Here is a 22,441-nt window from a genome sequence, read left to right as displayed (position 1 = left end):
TTGGATTCACCTGCGCCGAGCAGCCCCCAACCAGTGGTATTGACTCTGTCTCACCGAATTGGATTTTGCGTATTTCAAGTTTAACTTTTATGCGATTCTAATGGAGTCGCTCGCATCTTCTTTCTTCACGTATTTGCATACATATATTTTCGCCTTTTTAGCATTTTTTAAACGCCGGAATAATATGTTTTTTATCATGGTGTATTTCGTCTCGTCTCGTTGAAGGAAAATATTAATTTAATTGTTTTAATATCTTGTCATAATTTAATAATTAATCTCCAACTTAATATAAAGAGGCACAAATAAAGTTATAAAATTCATTCGCGAGTTCATCTGTACTTTGAAATACATTATTACACTCTGAGATATTACACGGAAGTATCTATAGTAATTTTATGATGTAATTCATTTTGTACTTATCATACAGCATATATTGTATACGCGTTCACTCGCGTGCTGCGAAAAAAAAGAACCGAGCAAGATTATTCATTAAGTACGTAATATCCGCGATAAGCAATGCGACTATTATTACCATGCAAATTGCAACATGTTACAGATACGGTACGTCGTATTATAATTTAAAATGGCATTATACTTTTGCCGCAAACAATCTCGTTATATTCCGGCATTCCTCCTTACCGTCTCGACACGCTCGCGCGGATACGCGAAACGCTCCGCGACGGGAAGAAAAAAAAAGAAGACAACCTAGATCGAACGATCGAATTGTGTGTTCAGCGTGATTTCCATACCGCGCTAATTACTCGGCTGAGTACAGGCTGGGTAAAATGCGGGGAACAGCACGAGAATGCCGTGGCACGTTAACCGGCCGTGCCCTCGGTATACGTCAGCGAAGGGTTACGCGAGTACGCCTTCCCTTCATGAGGCAGGCGATGCCAGCGATAATGCGAATGCGGGTTACTTCGAATGCTAATTATTTGTTTATCAGCCTCCGCATGCAACCGCGCCGGCACGCAGCCAGTGTCCCGATAAGAAGCCGGCCGTCCCTTGAAGCTGTTGCGCGCGCTAGCTTTCATACACGTCCGAGTTTGGCCTCGGCCAGATAATTGCGCCGATTATAAAAACGTTCGCTTCGCCTCGCTCGTCTTTATCGTTATCGGGCGAGCCGTCGACTCCGATATAGTCGTTTTCTTGACGTTGTTTCCTATACGTCACGTCCCGGTCTTCTATGTCTCATTATTTCCTTCATTTTTCACGTTGATCACGGGGTGTGGACTTGAGAACTAACGCGTGTAATCGGGTTTGATATAATTGCTCCACGAACGGCAATGTAAAAGCAATAAGTGAACGCAAGGCGTTTGATCAAGAAAGCGGATGTTCCTACTGTGCAAAAGTGTCGCGTGTCGGGTTTATCGCGGCGATAATCCAGGATGAGGAGAATTTTTTCTCATGCGAGTTATAGCGCACGTTATCTCAGCAACCCCGTTGCATTTATAAAAAGTCAATTACGTTAATTTATTAAGTTAATTACGATAGTACTTTCCATGTACAGTCCATATAATTTACGCGGTATCACAGGAGAGAGTGATACCGAATTGGATAGGAATGGATCTCGAGCTTCACGCAGGATTCATTGTACGAATACTGCGAATGATGAAATTTTGCGACCGATGCATTACAATGCAAATGCGCTTTCGCGTTATTACGTAATATTCCTTTTTTCGTTCGGCCAATCGCGAAAATCTCTCCGCGTCCTCACTGGCACCTCGTTTTCCTTCCGCCTTGTTTCCCTTCGGTTTCGCGACCCCTCGATCGACCGGTGGCGATGGGACGAAATTGTACATTCGCACGCAACGCGGCCGACTGCCATTACGCGCGGGAGAGAAGCCTAGTCGCGAGGTCGCCGGTCCTCCTTTCGACAAAATGGCGCTGTTTTTTCTTGCCCGTCGGTATCTCTCTTTTAATCTCGCGCGCGACACTCACCGGGTCCCCGACAAATGGATTTTTAACTCGGCCCATCCGAGCGGGGTCCACCCGGTGTCAGTAGCGATCAGCTTACCGGCCGCGCTGACTGCGGGCGGCCGATGCGGCGTATCGCGCGTAGCATCAGTAACTATAATCATTAACGGAGAACGAGGGTTGACTCGCCCTCGGCAAACTCGAGGACAAACTCGAGAATCTGCAAATTTTTTAGGGGAAATCCGAATCGACTGGACGATCATCTCAATTTCGACCGATGCCTTGGTCCATCAAATACGATCTCCATGTTGTGACTACACGTGGTTGTATTATATCAGAATGTATCGTTTAGGATGTTTATTGGATGAAGAGATTGGACAAAGGAGAAAAAGAGATCGAGTGATGTCAACGCTGTCAGTGCTCGTAAATAATTGTTAATAAATAATAGATCGCGCGCGCGATAAATTTTTCTAAATATTGGAAAACGCGCGGAATAGCAGGCAGAGAAAGAGAGATGTTGTAGAAAAAAGAAGGTTTCTCGCAAAGGACGGGATTAATAATCTTATTCATGAGCGAGCGCACAGGCCGGCGCCGAACAGCGCCGCGCTGTGACGGAACCTCCGTTAGTTCCCACCGGAGCCGAGCTACCTGTTATCCTCTGCCTGCTAAATTATGTTTTTTAATTAAATCCATCGTGAAGGAGCGGCTCACCCGTACCTTTCTCTCTTTCTCTTTCTCGTCCCTTCCTGAGCCCTTTCTGTTCCCTTCTCACACGCCGCGTTACGAAAGAGAGCCGATCGTGCGCTCGGGAGTGTCTACGTCGGATAACCGTGGCTCGAGGCCAAAACAGGGAGCTATCCAAATTTATTCGACCAGCCCGAGAGGCATCTCTCCTACTTTGCCTCCTTTTTGCTCCTCCTCCCGACGGCATCGAGACCTTTTTTCCGCCGCGAGCCATTCGACAAATTTCAAATCGCCCTTGGACCTAATGATTTCCGGGTAAAGCGTAGATGTAGATGCTGCATTGTTCGATAGCGTTGTGCCTCACTTGGTGTACTCGAGACTAAATTTTATCTTGAGAACCAGCGCGTGCGAATCAGCTTCTTCAGCTTTGACGAGGAGAACACTACGTTGATCACGAGATGGAGAGTAGACGAAGATATATATATATATATATGGACAAAGAGAACAGCTACCAATTCATTAGCCCTCGTAAATCCGTCGCTCCCGCCGGCGTTGAATATTAAGCAGACATTACGCGGCCCGGTTATAACTCGCAGCCAGTTACATGGGTATCATCCTCCTGACCTTCCGCATTCGGGGGTGCATTGATTATTTCGATGTGCTTCCCGAGGATCCCGAGGAACTCGGGGAACTCTGAGAGAACTCCTGCGTCAACGCAAAGACAACGACGACGAGTTCGTAACGAGAACGCCGCATCGGTTTCCGGCAAAAATTGCGACTCGTTTTTCAAACGTTACGTCTTCATTAGGATAATGAGGGCGGCGTAAATCTCGATAGGGGCGGGGGGACACGTCACAAGCGGGGGGTGCGCACAAGCGAGTGCACTTCGAGAATCGTCGTCCCTCGTCGACGAGACGACGGAAGCGGCCGCATTTGCATAGAGTAATTTAGTGGTACATAAAATTCCGTAGCCAATTAGCGCCGGAGTGTCCGATCTATCGCCCGGCTAGTCGTTTACCGCGCTCGCTTCGTCGCGGAACGCTTCTAATTTGGGAAGAGACGGTGACCCCCCTCAAGAGAGGAAGAGAAAGAGAGAGAGAGAAAGGCAACGGCAACATTCTCGCTCCATTAAAAGCCCGCGTCTCTTCGCGCGCAGGTTTTATCATCTCGTATGAGTTTTACTGTCAGACGCGGCCGCGCTAACTCGCTCGCTTTTACGTCCTGACGGGCCACCCACACCTAATATTCATACCTGCGGAAAAGTTTTTAGTGTCTTCGGCGACTTTGTTGATTCGCGTGCAGCCTTAAACTGCGCCTAATTAAGATACCGATAAGAGTTGGAGATATCACACGAATGCAACGTACACGTTATTAAAAATACAATGTCTCATAAAAACCTTCCGGCGATACTACCGCACATGGTATATAAAGAATGGTATATATAAAAATTCAATTTTGTCGTCTAAACGAGTCTTCCGATTTAATTCTTTCTAGACTAAGTACCAGTTAAAATAAATATTGTTTTTATGCAAATGCCATTTGATGTAAAAAGAACATGATTCTATTACTGTATAATCGCCATTCGGCCGACGTTATCGTAGCGAATGGATTAAATTATGTATTTGTATAAATAAGTCTTAATGGAGTTGCCGCGAGGTGATGTATCGGTCGAGCCATTCATTGATTCCGCTCCCAATAACGAGATTGGATTAACGAGGCCATTCGTAAAGTTCTGGTCCGACAAAGTTCGTCGGAGCTTCGCGCGGAAGCGGATCAAGCACGGAAAGCGCAAAACGCTGTGCCGGAAGCCGTGCATTAGCATATAGACGGAGTTGCCTCGTGGCGATGGTGTCTGGATAGGTAGGTAGCACACGAGGGGCTCTTATTTATTAACGATGTATTCTTCACCGCTACGCCGTATTTGCTCACTTTGTTCTCGTTAACCCTTTCCACCTCCCCGTGGCTGTGAGGTCCGTGCGGCGAAACTACTCGGTTAAATAAAATTTGACCGGGATATGGCCAAGCGTATGCAGTAGCGGTCAAAGGATGACTAAGCCAGACAGGTTGATTAACTCCCTGATGCGCTATTCAATTTCAATCCGATATTTGAAAGCTGCATAATCGCGATAAAATGACAAGTCCACGACGAAATTAGTCGAGCAACATCAACAAACAGGAAAGCGAAAGAGATTTAAATCGTCTCCGTGGCGGATAGAAATTTACGTATGACTCGTCGGTTACCGTTTGGAATCAACAAAATATCGTCCCGCGTACTCTCGTCCAATTTATGTTCCCCTAAATTTCAATTCGGCCATTTATTTGTGTTACGAATTGCGCTAACCGCGTCGTAAAGTGCGTACTTTAATTTCCGAAATTCCGGGCCCCTCGCTCGATCCTGCCCAGTAAATTTCCACAATAAATTTCTCCGCGTATACGCACTTCCATTCTCGTGGCCGTTCACAGCTGTTCGTAACTCGTGGGGACCGTAGCGACGATAATTTTTGAATGGCGCGGCCAAGTCCCAGCCTCCTTATTATGACGCGTGAAAGGCGCGCGGTCATAAGCACGCCTTTATCAGCCAGCTCAGGTAGACTAGTACGGTCCGTCTCCCGATCATTCGCCCTCCTAGACGAGTCTACCGAAAACCCTCCCCGTCCTCGTATATTCCGAGTTTTATAGCCGCACCTACACGGTGGTCTCAGTCGGCGGCTTTCTTTCAATTACGAAAGTTCCACGTAGAATCGACGTGTAAATAGCGTCGACGCGGGATTGCTTGGCAGAATCATAGGTCGATAAATTAGGCCTGTATTAGCATTTAAACGATGGAGCGGTCCACCGGCGATCCCGATGACTCTCGATTACTGCGAGAGCCGCGAAACGAGAGAGAAGGAGATGCAACGACGGGTTGCCATCTCCCTGCCATTGCTACCATTGATTAAACGACGCTCGGACGGTCCTCCGTCATCGAAAACGGGGATGGGAAAATGCTCGTCGTTTTCAGAATTGTTTTCGTCGCGAGCGTGTCGTTCATCCTTTGAATCATTCTTTTGAAGTGACGTTCTCACGCTGACGAGGGAATCTCTCGGAGATTTTCAATTATTATGCACTCACGCGATAAGGAAATCTCGCGGTGCACCGCGATTATTATTATTTCATTAAGCGATCAAGCGCGCCCGCAACTTTGGCAATAATATTGAAAACCCACATCTGGGACGGATTGAAACGTCGTAATAACTCGTTGGCGATGCAGCGGCGAGTAAACGAAAGGCGACGAGGTACATCTTAATATTTGATAGCATCGTGTGCGCGAGGGCACGCCGTGTAATAATTACGAGCACACCCACTCTCCCACATTCACGGTTCGTGAGCTGAATCTCGAAGACAAACGCGCGTGCACGCATACGGCGGTAAATAATTCATGGCGTGTACGAAGCTGTCGAGATGATGTTTTGCTCGCCGCGTCGTATTCTGAACTTGGACCGATTCTGCATGCGGTGACGTTCATCTTGCAACGTGTGTTTGCAATTACGTTCCACACGCTCATCTAGCGCGTAATCCACGAGAGGAATGACAGAGGGCAAGGTCGCGGCGAGAGGTAGCGGTCCTCTTTGTGAAGCTCGACCACACACGAGCCGCTGCAGACTATCTCACCTGCTCACGAGCGATATTGTTTATTCGTCGCATTTTCGAGACAACCGTCGACGCAAAGGCGCAAAGCGCCCTTTCGGCGGACGGCGCCGTAATTTTAAATCGCCGAGACGTTTTACGAGACGCGAGAGAGCCGGTCAAGGGTGTACCCGCGAGCTGATAAATTTACGTCGGGGCGGCTCGCCTGTGTGATCGCCGAGCGAGAAGGAGAGAAAGAGAGAGAGGGAACCCTTTTACGACAGAAAGTTACATTGTAGCCGGATACACGTCCGATACACGGCTGCGTTTATTCGCGCGATTACGAGGCGAGTTGCCGAAGCGGATGCGGCGGAAGAGCGCATCGTCGCCATCGGCGCGGGGCTCCTTACCGCTTGCACCTGCTAATATTTACGCTCACTTAAAAAGTCATAAAGGCACGGCGCTTCGATAAATCTACGCGGCGCGCTTCTCGGGGTGATAACGAGCGCCGCGAAACGACACCGTTGTCGGCCTTGAAGACGATGCGCTCCAAGACGATCGGCGCACTCAATCGTGCCGCGATGACGCGCCGCTGTTCCCTCAAAGCGCTCGTGCAAACGACACACGCACACGCGCGCGTTACACGTACGCGGTAGCAGGTTTTACTGCATTCTACGTACTATCTGAAGCGATAGCAGCACGATAGGCCCATTTGCGTGCTCATTTTTTCGGTGAAATAACATAAAGATATCCTCGTGCGATAATGTCAGGAAGCATTCCTCTCCCTCTGTTTGTTTTTCTCAAGATGCAATATTTTTGTTAATATATAACATCCGATATGACTTTATTACGCGTAATGTTCATCTCCATTATCTCCCACGATTCAAGAAATCAGGAAAGAATCGGCCGGACAAACGTGCAAGTCCTAAAATACATTCGAGGACACTGGAAGATACAAGGCACCATTTTGCGAACACGATACGATCGAATCGCCGGTGAATGTCCGAGTTGGTCGCAGGCACACCTGCGTTCGCCGCGATCATCGCAGCTCCATGTGAGCGAGATTGGCGTTCGAGTCTCGGCCACCGGCCGCGCGTCCGTCTTCGCGTATCGTCCTCGCGTTTAGACTACGATAGATACCGCATCGAGATTAGCGCGTTATATTGATCGTTTTAATCGTTATCGGGGTCGTTCAGGAATGGATAAACAAAAGCGCCGCGCCGGGTCGGGGTCGAGCGAGGTAATTTAACGCGGCGGACGATCCGCTTGCTCGCTCGCTCGCTCAGCGATCCTCGCGTCTACGCGCTTCTACAGCCGTGTAATATAAGCGAGGCCGCCTTCGCCGAACAGGGCGACGTGTTACCGACGGCGTTACGGCAACAAACCGGCACTAAATCACCTTTGGCAGACCACGTGAACCCGTTCATCTCGGCCGGCCGGACGCAGCTGCCGCTAAAGTAAAGCGGTTAAAGATCCAATCTCGAGGAGAGCCGCGCTCGCCCTCTCGTTCCGGCGCTATAATATTCCGAGCAAAAAGACGCGCGCTCGCGCGCGGTTCTGGGATCAGTTTCGCAAATAGCTCGAGAACTTGTGAAGCTCTCGGCGACGAGTCGCGAAAGCGACCGGCGTGCAACGATCGTTTGGTTTCTGCACCTGCGATCGTTTCGCAACTCCGTGGCTATTTCGCGGATTCCTGATGCAAATCGATCGGCGGTTATTGCGCTGCGATGACTGTGCACCATGTAAAATGATTAGAATGTCATGAAATCAATGACACTATAGAGAAGATGAAAGAGGACAAGAGAGAGGAAGAGGAGGAGCAAGTTCCAAGTAGTTGCCACGCTTAGGAATAACCCGAGATTTCCACAAAGTTGTTAACGTTCAAACGGCCGACTATAGTCATACTTAACGCGCTAAAACGCAACTGACTGGTCTATAAATCTACCCGCTAGCGAAACAAGCGAGACTGACTTACGGAGAGCTCACCCTGTCGCACGCCGGGCGTAGCGAGCAAGTGAATTCCGGCGCGAGACGTGCAATTTCTCGTAATAACACATCTTTGATCATTGTACTATTGATTCACAACGTGTAAGTCACCGTAATTTAACGTAACGTGGCGGTAACCCAACGCATCGGTGTGAAACTGCGCTATGATGTGTCCCGGATGTAATAGGATCCACTGCAACGCAAACTCGATAATGTCAAAGGATTAAAGCAAAGATCATCGGAATAGATCAAGACGGGGGATCGTCGTGCAACGGCCTGCGTTGCGTGTGTTTAGTTCGCTTGACGAAAGAGCACGCGATCGATAAGAGACGTCGATTCCGCTTGAAGCCGCTTGAAGCTCGCACGTTCGAGCTGTGCGAACGTCGCGCGCGAAAAAATTTTCCATTCTCATCTCGGCGAGAATTTTAATGAGATCGCGAGGCCCGCTTCGTGGATTAAAGCGACGGAGAGTAACGCACGCGAAGCGTGTTCGCACGCGTAACGGGTTAAAAGTGAGGGCAGAATTAAGCGGTCCTTTCCTTTGGCGTTCGACAACGAGACGCTTTACGATCGGTACATGCAGGTAATACCTATAATCGTCGCGCGTGTAATTCATGCTCGAGAGGAACCTGTGATTTCTATCTCGTTAGCGCCTAGCGTACGGTGGTCGTTTTAAAACGCAAGCGCACTTTTAATGCGTCAATTGTCCGAGAATGCTTTCTTGTCCTTGCAGAGCGATGCGTCGAACTTTCGGAACGCTTTGATTATTTTTAAGTGCACTGATTTACGCAGGGAAAGGGACGGAGTCGAGAATCCGCATAAAAATATCGAAGGATGATAAAGACAGCCATGGAAATCGTAGAAGCGTAGGAATGAGCGTGATATTTAAGGAAAGCTCGTTGTGTCGTGTGTGTAATTGACACGACGTGAAAAATACCTTTAATGGCGTCGGTGCTGGTCGACGGAGCGATAAAGTTTACCGACACGCACGTCACCGTGTTATTAAAGCCGACCGAGCACCATTAAAAATATTTCTCACGTTGTCTATTAGGCGAGATCGTAATTTTAGATACTTTCTTATTTTCTACAGGGTGTTACCGAGTATGCGTAGCATCGTAATTAACGTTTTGCGCTTAATAGAACAGCGTGCCGATGACGTCTCTCTTTGAGGGATGATTCAGCTCATGTGAGTAAAACACCGCGGTATATGGTTTATTCATAGCCCCGTCGACACGGTATTTACAGGTCGACGGAATAAGGGGCAATACAGAATCCGACCGTATCGAAGAAAAATTATCATTGCTTGATGGCGTGGCGTCAATGTCTGCAGCCAATATGGCGGAAGTGAGTGTTCGCGTACGGGTACCGGCGAATCGGCGACCGACCGACCAACCGGTCGTGTCCGGACCTCGGAACAAAATGGTTCGCGTGTCTTCCGCGCCGGCAAGCTCGCGAAATTTATTGCCTCATCGTGTTTTCGCACGGCAGATCCGCGATACGCTCGCCCGCTCCGCCTTATCTCGCGGCGGATCGCGCGTTTCGAAATTACGCAAATCATTTCTCCCGACGATGTATCTCGGACACACCGTCCGACAACTCCATAAGCTAAGCCAAGTTTCGATCGCGATACACCGCCGATTCATCATTGGTCGAGGATTAAACACAGCCCGTCGCTTCGTAATCAAGCCAATACTCTTTTTCCAAAAATAAGCCTCGGATTCAATTCACAGAGACGACACGCGCGCGTGCTCCTCATCGCTGCTCGATTGTAAAACTCGAGTATGAGGGGGTACGAGTCGGAGAAACGGGGATCATGCTTAATATGATCCGCGGGATCGGTTTATCAGATCGTCGCTATTGAATCGCTCCATTAGGAGCGCATCTAATCGCGCGGCTCGACCCCCGAGACGGTCACCCTCGTTCTCGAGAGGACGGGGCTTCGACGGGGTCGCCCTGCAACAGACTGTGACATATTAGGCCGCCCCCGCCCCCGACAAAGCGGCATCATTGCCGACTATGAGGACCTCGTGAAGAGGGTGCGGTGACCCCCGCGATCTTCGGATTTATTATTTCACGATTTGCTGAACAGAGGTGGGGGGATCGTGGGAGCCAGATCGGTCGGTTCTCCGGGTACGCAGGAGAGCATCTACAAGCCGCATAAATACATTACCGTCGACGTCGCGGAAAGATCGCGAGCGATCGCCGGAGACGGCTCGGCGAGCGGCGGTAATGCTCGCGAGCACGCGAGTGGATGCTTACCGTCGCGCCTCTCAGCGATTTTATCGCCGCGACGGAAGTTCGGGTAATCGTCGACTGTCGGTTGGTGAGTTACGCTGGCCTGCCCGCGATACGAGGTATATACTTGAGATATGAACACCCGAGATGTTCTACTAGTGCAGCGAAGTTTCATCGAGAATATCGAGGCTCTATCGTAATGCAGACGGGATGGAACGTATTAACGTTAAAGACCTATCACATATCGCGTTGGAAGGCGTCGTACAAAAGTCTTTGGCGAGTCTCGAGCGAGATGAAACGATGAAAGGGGAGGAAGCGCGCCGCTACGTGGCGACTCGGTATCTCCTAATGCTGGATGATGGAGAGCTCCGTAAATAAGCGGCTAAACATGGAAAGTCATGTGAATTCCCCCCTTACATAAAAATTCATAAACGACCGTGCGGTAGAGCGTTCCCTCGATTCTCGAGGACGCGCCATAAATCGCGAACGGCGAGTAGCGCGCGGGGAGGAGCGGGATTTTGCTTTCCTAATTCACGGGCGGATGTCGCGCCGGGATGGAACATGGTGTGCACACCATCCGATCCGTAAATCTAACGGTATAACCGGGCCCGTATAGCGACGACGACAACGACGACGACGACCGGGTTGTTACGCAATGCGTGGAGAGGATAATTCGTCACCTCGGGCTACGCGGAACGCGATAGGATACCGAAATGCAAATTGTTCTCCGGCCTGCGTGAACGCAGCCGAGCGAAACTGGCGGAAAATTGAACCCGCGTCCCGTTGACCGCGGTCCCGGTTCGCGCGCCGGTCCGGTTTCTCTAGAGAGGGACGCTGACCGCCGCGCGTTTTCTCGTTTTCTAGTTTTACGCGACTACGCAAGTTCCTCGATACGATCTAGATCCATCGACTCGGGCTCGATTCCGCGAAAATGGAGGCAAGTTACATTTCCCGCGCGTCGATCTTTTACGAGCGCGCACTTTTCTCGTGACGGCCGCGCAAATCGCTTCTAACGACGCACGCGAGGATCCGCAGAGATCGTGCATGCATGACTCGTGGTCAGACCGTCTGACTCAGACGGTGGCCCAGTATTTATTCAAAGCATCAAGATTCGAGGGCGTCGAGACGAGATGAGAACAAGGCGGCAACATCGCGTTAAACGCGCGGTGAAGATACGAGTAACAGTCTTTAAACTGCCGTCCGACGGTTTCATTTGACCTGTCGTTCGTAAAGCGTTATGAGTTATCGATACAACGTCCACTCATTAATCATGCACGCCTCGTTACTCGGAACAAGCCTCTCTTATTTCCGTAATTTATTACGCGAGGCATATTACGTTAGGAAGGACGAACGAAGTCATCACGGATTTATTTCTGGCCTGACGAGTATATTCGTTTCTATCCTTTCTCCAAACAGATGGGGCGCGATGTCGTTTTCTCACCGAGATGGTTCTCGTTGACGGCTCGAAAACAATTCAACGTAAAGGTCGCGTAATCGTTTCCTAGTGCGAGGTTACCGTGAAGAGGGGCACCGGGGGTCAAGTGTCACTTACGCGTAACACGATTGTGCCGTGGCAACCGTGCCTTTCTCGGCGCTTCTAAACGTATCCTAAAACGCACCCTCTCGACTTGGCGAGGCCATCGTCCCACGGACAGGAGTAACAATCGCGGTCGGTCGCAGGGGGTAACGATCGCGGATGCGTCGTCGGGAGAAAATCGTCACCGAGAGAGCAAGACAGCTCGCGCACACGTACGTCCCGTGCGCTCGATTTAACATCGAATCCGCCGCATTCCGACGTAATAACACGCCGGGCAATTATCCCGGCCATTACACAAAACTCGTTGGTTCCTCTTTCGCACGCGAACCGCACGCAACGCGATCCGCCGCACCGCGCGTGTATGTATTGTACATACATGTGGTACCCGAGGCGGTCCGGGGGGCAAGACGCGCGAGATCGTATGCATCTGCTAAAAAGAGGAAAATCGCGGCCTGGCGTCTTTACGCGCGGAATATGCCGGAAGTCATCGGCGAATCCCGGAAGGGGTCGTCGGCCGACACCACGCGCGAAACAGCCTCAAATTGCTCGGGAGAAAACGACGCTAAATACGGCTCGTCAGTCGAGGCGAATAGAATCGCGGGACGCGTCGAATATTCGTCACGCGAGCGTTTTGCGCTTTCTCCCTTCCTCCCTTCTCTCCTCTCGAGTTCTCTCGAGGTACCGCCGAGGCCGCTCAGCGACGACGAGGCGAAAATCGAGGACGCCGCCGCCGAGGTGCCGGGGCACGTCGTTCGAGACGCCAGGCTGAACGAGAATCCGGATTGCCAGCTCGATTTTTACCTCGACCGACCGCGCGCGTGTACAGTGACGGCCAAAAGTTTGTCAGGAAGGACGGTCTGATGTCGTGCGAAGTATCGCGAGTTTGCATCGCGTGAAAATTTAACGATGGCTTCTTCAACGAATCCGCGAATTAAATCTGTCCCTTAAATGCACGGGATATTTCCTTGATTCATGATTATAAATTGAAAGAAATTTTGACAGAAACTTGGTCAGTCTGCAAAGTCCGATCATCAGGTTATTAAAGTGATCGTGAGCCTCTGATTTTCTGGCGAAAGATCGAAATCGGACGCTAAGGGGAGGCACAAGATGCACGATTCAAAGGCCAATAAATCATCGCGCTCGACACCGGACGCGTCCATCCGTCGGTGTTTTGGTTTCGACGCCGCGGGGGAGACGGCGCCCCGCGGTGGTGCCCTTTATCCCTCGGGTCGAGTGCCGAGAGGACGGCACGGTCGGATAAAGGGTAGAGGCGTCTGCGTCCCGCCGAGCGTCGTTGGTATCCGTCATTCATCGTGCTTGCTCGTAACGAGCGCGTCCACGCGATTACGACGATTACTCGCACGTATCGGCGGTAATGCATCGAGCGCCACGCGAGGAACTTGCGCTCGACAGGTGCTCCAGTATGCACGAATTCAACACGTTCTTCCTTGACTGATATTGTACCAGTGCGCCCGTTTCCTCTCTTGATACCCGCGAATATTTATTCCCGCGAGCTACAATTATCAGGCTTGTATAGCTGATAGCCGTAATCGCGGAATATTTTAGAAAGCCGTAATTGATAACCACGATAGCCGTGTTTGTTCAACGACTTCCTCGTGTATCTGCATCGATTCGCGATAATCACGATTGTTCAATCATTCGCGAATTCCTGAAGCGAAAAGCACCGAAACGGTCCGTTAACGGCCGTTCCGGGCAATGTGCGTCAGAATAAGCGCGTGTCAACGGGAGTATCATTCATCCATCGCTGCGTGATGGACAAGATACTGCTGTACGAGTATCGATTCCGCTCCCTATGATCGGCAGGAATAACGAGCGATCGCGACGACCGCCGGGAGGAAAAGGAACGCGCGCGCGAGCGTTCGGCGCGCTTGAAATTCGTGAGCCGCGCGAGCGTTCCCGCCGCGGGCGTTTTCGGCCTCGCGCCATTGTTTCTCGGCGACGAAAAAAGCGGGACCGACTTAAATAGAGAATCGCGGCCGAACCGAGTCGTTAATAATCCGCTTCACTTGACGAGCGCACGGTGCACGAGGCTGAGGCCTCGAGGTGTCGGGCGCCGAGTATTGTTCGTCGTTTCCCATCGCGGGTCCCGCGCTGAATGACGCTGCCCGGCGATGATACGTCACGATAATGGCCGGTAATTCGACGTACCATCCGCGGTCCGTAGGCTCGTGCGCGCCTAGGAGGAATATTGTTTCGCGCAGCGATGGGAGTAGAGAGAAGTCTTGGCTTTTCAATTATCGGACCTTGGAGCGATACGATGATGGCCGGCCGGCGGAAGGCACGTATAACCCGGTGCAAGCCGCTGCACGCGGCCGGTAAACCCACACGCACGGGCGTATCTACGCCAAATTGCAGGTTCGATCGAGCCGCGCTCGTATGTACGATGCGCAACCAACGGTATACGGAATGGGGTACACAACGCGCGCGAGCCCTCGATATATCCTCGCACGGGTCCTCCTCTCGTGTTGGAGCAATGTTGCGCACGTTGGAGCAACGTTGCGCCAAGTATCAAGCGAATACAGCGTAATGATTATCGCGCATTTGAGGACGTATCGAACGATCGATCCCTTTTCCTTTCGAAACAGCCCCATGATTTTCATTAAGCCTGTTCCTTCTGCTGGGTGTTGTATCGATCTTACGAAAATATCTGTTTCAGGCAAGGATGGGGCCAGAAGAGAAAGGATTCCTCGCCAAGTGTCCTTCGCCAGTGCCTGCTCGTGACTTCGTACGTGAAATATCGTAAGTAATTTCGCAGTCTATCAGCGGCAGTAGCGACGCAATCATTTCGTTAGAAGGTGCACCGCGATCTCGATCGAGCGTGTCGGTCTCCGATAATGGCACGTAGTTGAACGAATCATAATAATCTACCTGCGATACATACGTTTATCCGTAATCAGAGTATCGCGACGTCATTTCCGAAAATACTCGCGGCGTTCTGTTCGCGCTTTTCCGCGGATCTCGATCTCGCGAGACGAGAAACGCGGACGTGTACGCAATACGGCTTCGATCAATAACGTAACTATCGATCGAAGATTAACTTCCGCGGCGTTTTTTCGATCGATTCACTTGGCAGATACGGCGCTGTTAATCAGAGCCGGGAAAGCAAAGATGAAGGGTAATGGCGAGTATCGTGTTCCGCGACCGGTTTCGAGAAAGGCTCACTCGCGGTTCTAATATGTTGAAACGCATAAATCATCCGCGCATAGACGGACTCTTTTGAAAAAGCAATAAATATATCGCCTGTGTAATATCTCCTACCCTGTAATTTCGCACAATTTATGTCCCTCTGAAATATTATATATAAGCAACGTGCCAATCCGACTCGGGAAACCTCATCTATCGCACATATATTTCTCCCGGTGTTTAGGTTCGATTACACTCTCGAATGACGTTCGTTTTTCTATCTTTTTGTCGCCGCCGGTATAGTTTCCAGCGCAAAATCCGCGGCACGCGACGTTCTCCGTCTCGGGACGTGGCTTTCCAAACTAGACGGCGGTTGCGAATTCTGCAATGACATGCGTTTCCTTGTATCTCTTTTTAGATTTTATACCTTACGTACGCACAAACATTACTGCTCTCCATACGTTTACTTCCCAACACGGTTATTTTTCACCATCGAATCTAATTCGGTGTTGTGATTGTTTGGTTCCTAAGACACATACGCATACACACGCTCATACTTTTAAACTGGCAAATTACAGCCGGCTGTTCTCGTGTCGTTTCTTCCGGAAGGGACGATCGCGACGACGCGACGTCCATGTCAACGTTTAAACGCTACAGAGATCAATCGATCATACGTAATAACGGTTTCCTAAAGACGACTTTTCACAGACTACCACCCGGCAGCCATGTTGTCTCCCCGCACATCTGCCAGTTTTCGGACCCCGTGCAGGACGACGAGCAGGACGACGAGCCGTACGAGGCGAGCTTTCGAAAGGGTGTTTACACGTCGCGAGCTACGATGTGCTCGACGAAAATAATTCATTAGGGTACGGTTCCGTCACGTTGGGCGTGACAGAGGGGAGACTTTGAGAGAGACGCGATGAGTGGCTATCAGCGTTCGCCGTGAGCAACTTCCTGCGAATAGAATTTTGCTCGGTATTCGGAACTAAAAACCAATTAAATTTCTGCGAAAATGCACAAAAATGCAAGTAAAAATATGTAAAAGTCTCTTAAGCGTGCAGACGACGAGTAAAAATTTCACTTGAAATTGAGGGTTGGCCCGCAAGACAACGACGTTCTCGACAAATTTCGCGGTCGCCTTTGTCGAAGACAGGAACGGATCTTCATCGACCGAATTTTTACTTGCACGCATGCGGTTCTTTTTGCGGTGTTTCTTAAGTCTGGTCGTCCCTAATGCACGTATGGGAGAGCCTCTCGTGGTCAACGAGGAGCGTGCACCGTGCGTTTCGCAAGAGCAAACGCTGCGGTCGTTTAAGGAAACAGCGCTCATTCTTGTCCCTCTTTCCCGCTTTTGCTCTCGAATGGTACAAATTAGGACGACATCCCCGCGTGGCATCCGGTGCTTCAGGTAAATCCTCTTATGAGAGACGTTCTCTTCACGTCTCTTCTTTTCGCAACCTCGGGGTCTCCGGGAGCGTGACGGAGCGGCATGCATTTTTCTGCGACAAACGCGGCTGCACTCTGCCGCGGTCCCGTTCGCAGTCCATTGTTGCCCCCGAAAATGTCAACGGGACGTCGCTTAAAGGGACACCTTTACCAGACGAATCGGATTATCGGATTACCGATGTGGAAGCGGGCCGAGGGTGCTTGAGTGCGCCGTACGAACGAACGACGACGTCGTGCAAAATATTGACAGGTGTCAACGACGGTTCGCCATTGGCGGACACGAGCGGACGCATAAAGAGGACGCCCCGAGGACATCCGCTCTCTGTCGCAAGGACGGATATACATACGCGCTCTCCTCCGGCTCCGCACGCTCTCGTGTGGTTCTCGTGTTCGAGACGACATAATGCCCATAATAGGCCGATCCGCGTCAATCTACAGTCAATCCAAGATAAATGATTCGAGTACAGATCCTTTAGAAAAAGTCGTCATACAGGTATACGGGCATATCGAGCATTGCTATGCTCCGCGATTGATCACGAGTCTTCACGTGCGTCGGATTTCGAAAACGTTCTACGTGAGTCTGCGCGAGGGAAGTGGTAGTAGTCCGCTCGAAAGAGAGATATTATGTCAACGGAGAAAGCGACGGGGCGCGGCGGAGTCGTTCGTGAATTAGTAACGGCGGTTCCAGGGATATTCCGGGCTTCGGCCGATCGAAGCATCAATTATTGACGGTGCACCGAGGATCGATCGTCCGCGAAGACGACGCTGTTGCATCGTGGCGACGAGCGAGGCGCTCATAGCGTGACACGTTTGCCGGTTTCCCGCGGATTCATCGTCTTTTCAGCGTAGCGTGCCGACATACAACTCTGCGAAGAAAATTCTCTCCAAGTTTGTAGGTAGTTTCATGTATAGTCCCAACGTGACGAAGCGAAGGCCCGAGCGTGTGTGCCGTTTTGCGTGAGCCGCGTTTATTATGCACAACATTGGGGAGCGGTAAGAAGATAACGTATCCTCGTGTACTCAAGTATAATACATGCATTATATATATATATATATCCCTTTCTCTCTCTTCTCTTTTCCTCCCAGCTATCACAGTCAAATGAATTTATCAGTGGCGGCTTCCGGGCCACGAAAGTCCCATGCAAATTTGATCAGCGTTAATTAGCGCGTCGCAACATTCCACGCTTGAAAACTTGAAATTGCGATATCAAATCATCGTGCGTCACGCTGAATGCAGATACTGAAGGGTCGCTCGAGGTTGCTCGTTGGATCGGAGATGCTGGAAAGAGATGACAGAATACGTTACGCGCGTGTAAAGGAGCGGGTTAACGTCGCACGACGATAAACTCATCTCCGTTAGTTCCGCGGCAAGTCGAGCGTGTTAATCGATGCGGAGATCGTCCCATTGAGCGATGCGTCATCGAGGAGGTTCGCGGCCCTTTAAGGAACAACCCCCATTGACGACGGGGCGAGTGACAGGGCGATGCACGAGCAGGAGAAAGAAACAAAGAGACGAGGTCTTTAGACGAGAGGAGAGTATCTTATTGGCGGGATCGGGTGACGAAAGGAAGTAGGCATCGCGTTTCCATCCCACGCATCCTGTCAAGTGGATTCCCGCCGGGATCACAAAGGAGATCGGACAAATAATTGGCTCCTCGGATACACAGGTAGAGCAGTCCCTTTGAGGCCTGAGAACCTTGCGCAAGGACCATTGTGCAAGGGACACTCGATACATTCGGATCGAGTGGCTCGACACCGGGGTGAGAAGAACTCGGCCGGAATTTCGGAAAAACGGCAGGACATTTCTTCGATAAAACCCGGCGTGCGTCTTCGTCACCGGGGACAAACGCCGGAAAAACTCCGAAAGGATTTTCACGTGCGATACTCGATCCATGATTCCTCCTCCTGGCGAGGAAGAAATTGCTTGAGAATTCTCGACGTGTGTTCTTTTTTTCGTATCGAGAAGATAATTGCCGGTAACCTTGGAGCAAATTTGCTCTCGATCCTTTTGCAATTTAGATGACTAGCGACGGCCATGGATCCCAGATTGATGACGTTGTCTATGAATAACCTCACGCGATGCAAAAACGGCCGTTCCGTGAAAAAAACGTCACTACGCCGAGCGACGACACGCCGGTCAGCTACGAGCGGATCACGCGAAACAGGTTCACGCTTGACTTGAAAAGGGGGGAGGGAGGCCAAGGGGAGGGAAGTACGCAAGTACAAGCGAGAGACAAACGGCGAGATCAACGTGGAGGATCCGCGCGAGGGTAACGAGGGCTCGCAAAAAGCCGGATCGGAAGTTGCGAGCATCGAGATTCAGGGACGATCTTGGCAGCTCCGATTCGCCAGCATGTCCATCGACGGATATGCGACTTTTCGCCGGTCGTTAATATTCGGCCACAGGAAACTTTCCGCCTGACTTAATTAATACTCGCGCTCGCGCTCGCGCCTTCTTTTTTGACGGCAGGGATTTAATTACTTTTTTACGTCGACTCGTAAATCATCTCGCGGCAACCGCCGCATCGTCCTTCCTGCCGAGTCATAAAATAAAGACCTTCGAGCGGGCAGCGAACACATGTTGCCTGGATACGGCCGCGAAAGCCGAAGAATACACACGCGTACGGGATCTCTATCGCTAGATCATTTGCGATATTTCGACTCCGACCCATAAGATGACTTGCAGCGTGTCACAAGTTCTAATACGCCGACTCGATTGGTGATCTCGTTGAATTGGATGATGCGCGATGTCTTGTCTGATTTATTTAAGGATATGTGTCTGTGTGATGATGTGAGAGGTCTAGTACTCGTGTAAAAATCTTTAGGCTTTAGGGTATTCCTTTCTCTGTGCGAGCACTTTATGTTCTTTAGCTACGTAAAAGACGATTCCATTTTTTGCGTTGGCGTACGTTGAAGGAGTAACGTGTGTTACAAAACTCTTCTTGCAATCTGCCGCTTCAAAGTATTAAATTTTCTTCTTTTTCAAAGTTGACACTTTCAACTCTCGGCTCATAAAATGTACGTTAAAGGTTATCGCACTCACACTTGGCAAGTTGCATTTAAAAAATTTGCTAATTTATTACTTACGTAAGTACTTGATATTTTCACAGCGTTTCTACATTTTCTTTTTTGTTACATTGACATTGCTTTGATAATTAATGGTGATTCATTAACTACGCACAAAGTTATATAAGGTTTATATCAGTTTTACGGCAATTTACGCCATTATCGAAAATAATTGGAGAAATAAATTTGATTTATCATGAGGTCATTGCTTGACTAAGAGAAGAGATTCTAATCAATACAAAATTAGTGCAAATTACACTTGCAAACTTATAATTACATTATAATTAGACGTTTTTTATTTCGTTTGTCAAACTGGACATACAAACAAATAGATGGTTTACACACAGCCGTATCATTATAATCTAAACATATACATCACATGAATAAGTAAATATCACATATTACAGATAATAATCAATCTTTCCATTTATCACGCGCCTAATGATACCGTACATTGAAATAGAAACGTCAACGTGAAATAATATATTAAACAAATTACCGTTTCCAATCGCATTCAAGCGATCGAGTCGTCGTCAGCGCAGAGATGAAAAATGGCAAAGCAATTTATCACTAATACTCGGTTCTATGTCTGCATGAATTACATCATGGTTTTTCGCCAACTGATTTTCCGTTTCCAATCTCGTTACTCGGCATGCACGGCCAACATTTCTCTCTCCGAAACGGGCTTTAAGAATGACAGATCGATTAGAGTAGATCGTCGTCAAAGATCAAAGATGACATTTGTTACGGCGCCTAATACGATCACGGCGTCGGCGCCTGGAATGGACGTCGAGGCCACGCCTCTGAGCAGATCCCGGCGATCTTATCGAAGGTGTCAAGAATCCGACGGTAGCGGCCAATTCTCGGCGCTTCGCCGATCCACGCTCTACCTGCCGGGATTAAGATTTCTATCCGGGATCGACGGACGTCTCAGTGAAACGTGAGTGATCGGCCTTGCCGATCTGGGAAGTCGCGCGAATCTAGCCGAAAAATTGACTTTGAAAAAGCCTGACAGGCGACTCACCGATGTCGATGACTTTTCGCGAGTATTGAGTAGCAGGTACAATTTGACAACGTCACTCGCGCGGAACGCGAAAAACAAAAGGAAAATTAACGGAGACTCACCACGTGCCCGTGCACCGGCGACTTCGCGATAGACTGTAGTTGCGGGTAAAGCTGACCAGCCGCTGCCGGCGTCATGTCGGTCAGCATCTCGACGCCGACTAGAGAGGGTGGTTGTCGCAGATCAGGCTGGCTCGCGAAATTCGCGTCGCCACGCAATCAAAGTCAAGTCAATCACACACCACGACCAACTGTTTCTCTCGCGCGTCTTTGGAGGATATTATCGGCTTGCAGTTTAGGTCCCCTCCGTTCGCGCACCACACTCGAGATCACGGGTACCGGTCGGCGATCGACGCATCGACTCGTGTTCGTAGTCGTCCTCGAAGTTCTGCTCGCGGACTCGCTCGCGGAACCGCTTGCGGAATCGGCCTCGCGGTTCGTCACTCGAATAAAAAAGCTCCTTCGTCGAAAAGGCCAGGGTTACCGTGGTACCCGTTCTTCGCCCCGTGACAGACTGCCGACTACCCGGACGACTCGGTCTCGACCGAACGGGGATATGGGTGGAAGGGAAGCGCCCGGGTCTTGGCGACCCCCGGGCAAAAAAGGGGCTGGGTTCGGTGGGCGGGACTCCGCAGGAACTCGTCTCCGCCCATTACCGCCTACCTGCCGTGCCCGGTTCCCTCGACTTTATTCACCTCCCCTCCTTCTCTTTCCCGACCCGCAAGGCTCCCACTTCTGCAACCTTCTCGGCGGGTTTCCTCGTCGCCGCCGTTCCGTCGCGCCGTCTCGGTCCCACCGCTCCGCTCCTTCGGCCCCCTCGCTCTCTCTGTCGCGCCCACGATCCCCTCTGCGGTTCCTTCATCCCTCCACTCTGTTGCCCGGTATAATTCAGCCGTGAAATGCGCGCGCAGCTCGTCGTCGCTGGAAGGAGGCACGCGCGCCGACTTTGGTGGTGCCCTCTCGACGTATAGAAGCCGAGGAAGAGGCCCTCCACGCGCGTACAGCCTCTCTCCTTCTCTCTCTTCCTCCTCGCTCTTACCTTCGCTCGCGCCGCTTCCCCTTTCGCCGCTTTACGTGACCCGGAGTCGTATCGGGCCGCGAGCTCTCGCGCTCGCTAGTTTGACGTAACGGTATACTCTACGCGTCGACGCTGTTTAAATACCGATACCGCGTGGAGGATCTTTGCCTCGTCCGATCGCACTCGGAGCTCGTCCCCGTGTGCGTGTCCGTGATATTAGACGGTAAAAAGGACAAACGGACACACGTCTGGGCACATCAACTGCCTTCTCGACGGACAAGATCCGTTCTCGCCACGCAATAGCGATCGCGTTTCGTAATCACTTTTTAAATGGTCCTGCAGGCTACGCGCACGGGATTATCTTTAATACGCGGCGCATTTACGAGATTACGCGCGAATCGTATGCGTCTGTACGGATACCATGCTCGCGCATCAGTGCGAATAAGACGAGCGGATTGAATTCCGCGCAGCTGTAAGGAGCATCAAGAGATAACGTTATTTTTATTAAATCTGCGATATAACCCGCATAATTCCATACAATTTCGTGACCGACTCGCGCGTATCCCGTATTCCGTTTAAATTATATACGATTCTATATATTTTCATATAATCGCCGGTACAAGCATGATTGCATGTATGCCGAGAGGGTGGGAGGGTACATGCATGTTATTTATGGAATTACGGTTCACATTGTCGCGTCGCGGTAATTTTGAATCGAAATTTCGACGGGTTTGCATTTG

General features: G+C 50.3%; 1 protein-coding gene across 2 annotated transcripts in view; it reads right to left on the bottom strand.

Annotated features, from left to right (window-relative positions):
* Window positions 1–21,598, bottom strand: part of LOC105274759 (transcription factor Sp9) — a 29,801-nt gene extending 8,203 nt beyond the window's left edge. The window contains exon 1 of one of the 2 annotated variants that reach the window (XM_026973183.1): window positions 20,747–21,598. In XM_026973183.1, the coding sequence (XP_026828984.1) occupies window positions 20,747–20,833 (87 nt within the window). In that variant the 5' untranslated portion in view covers window positions 20,834–21,598. The remainder of the gene's footprint in view (window positions 1–20,746) is intronic. The other variant, XM_026973182.1, reaches the window with a different exon arrangement.
* Between the last annotated feature and the right edge of the window lie 843 nt (window positions 21,599–22,441).

This window comes from Ooceraea biroi, chromosome 10, assembly GCF_003672135.1.
Source record: "Ooceraea biroi isolate clonal line C1 chromosome 10, Obir_v5.4, whole genome shotgun sequence".
NCBI lineage: Eukaryota > Metazoa > Arthropoda > Insecta > Hymenoptera > Formicidae > Ooceraea > Ooceraea biroi.
Note: the sequence above shows the minus strand (reverse complement) of the source record. Positions and strands in the feature narration are given on the sequence as shown.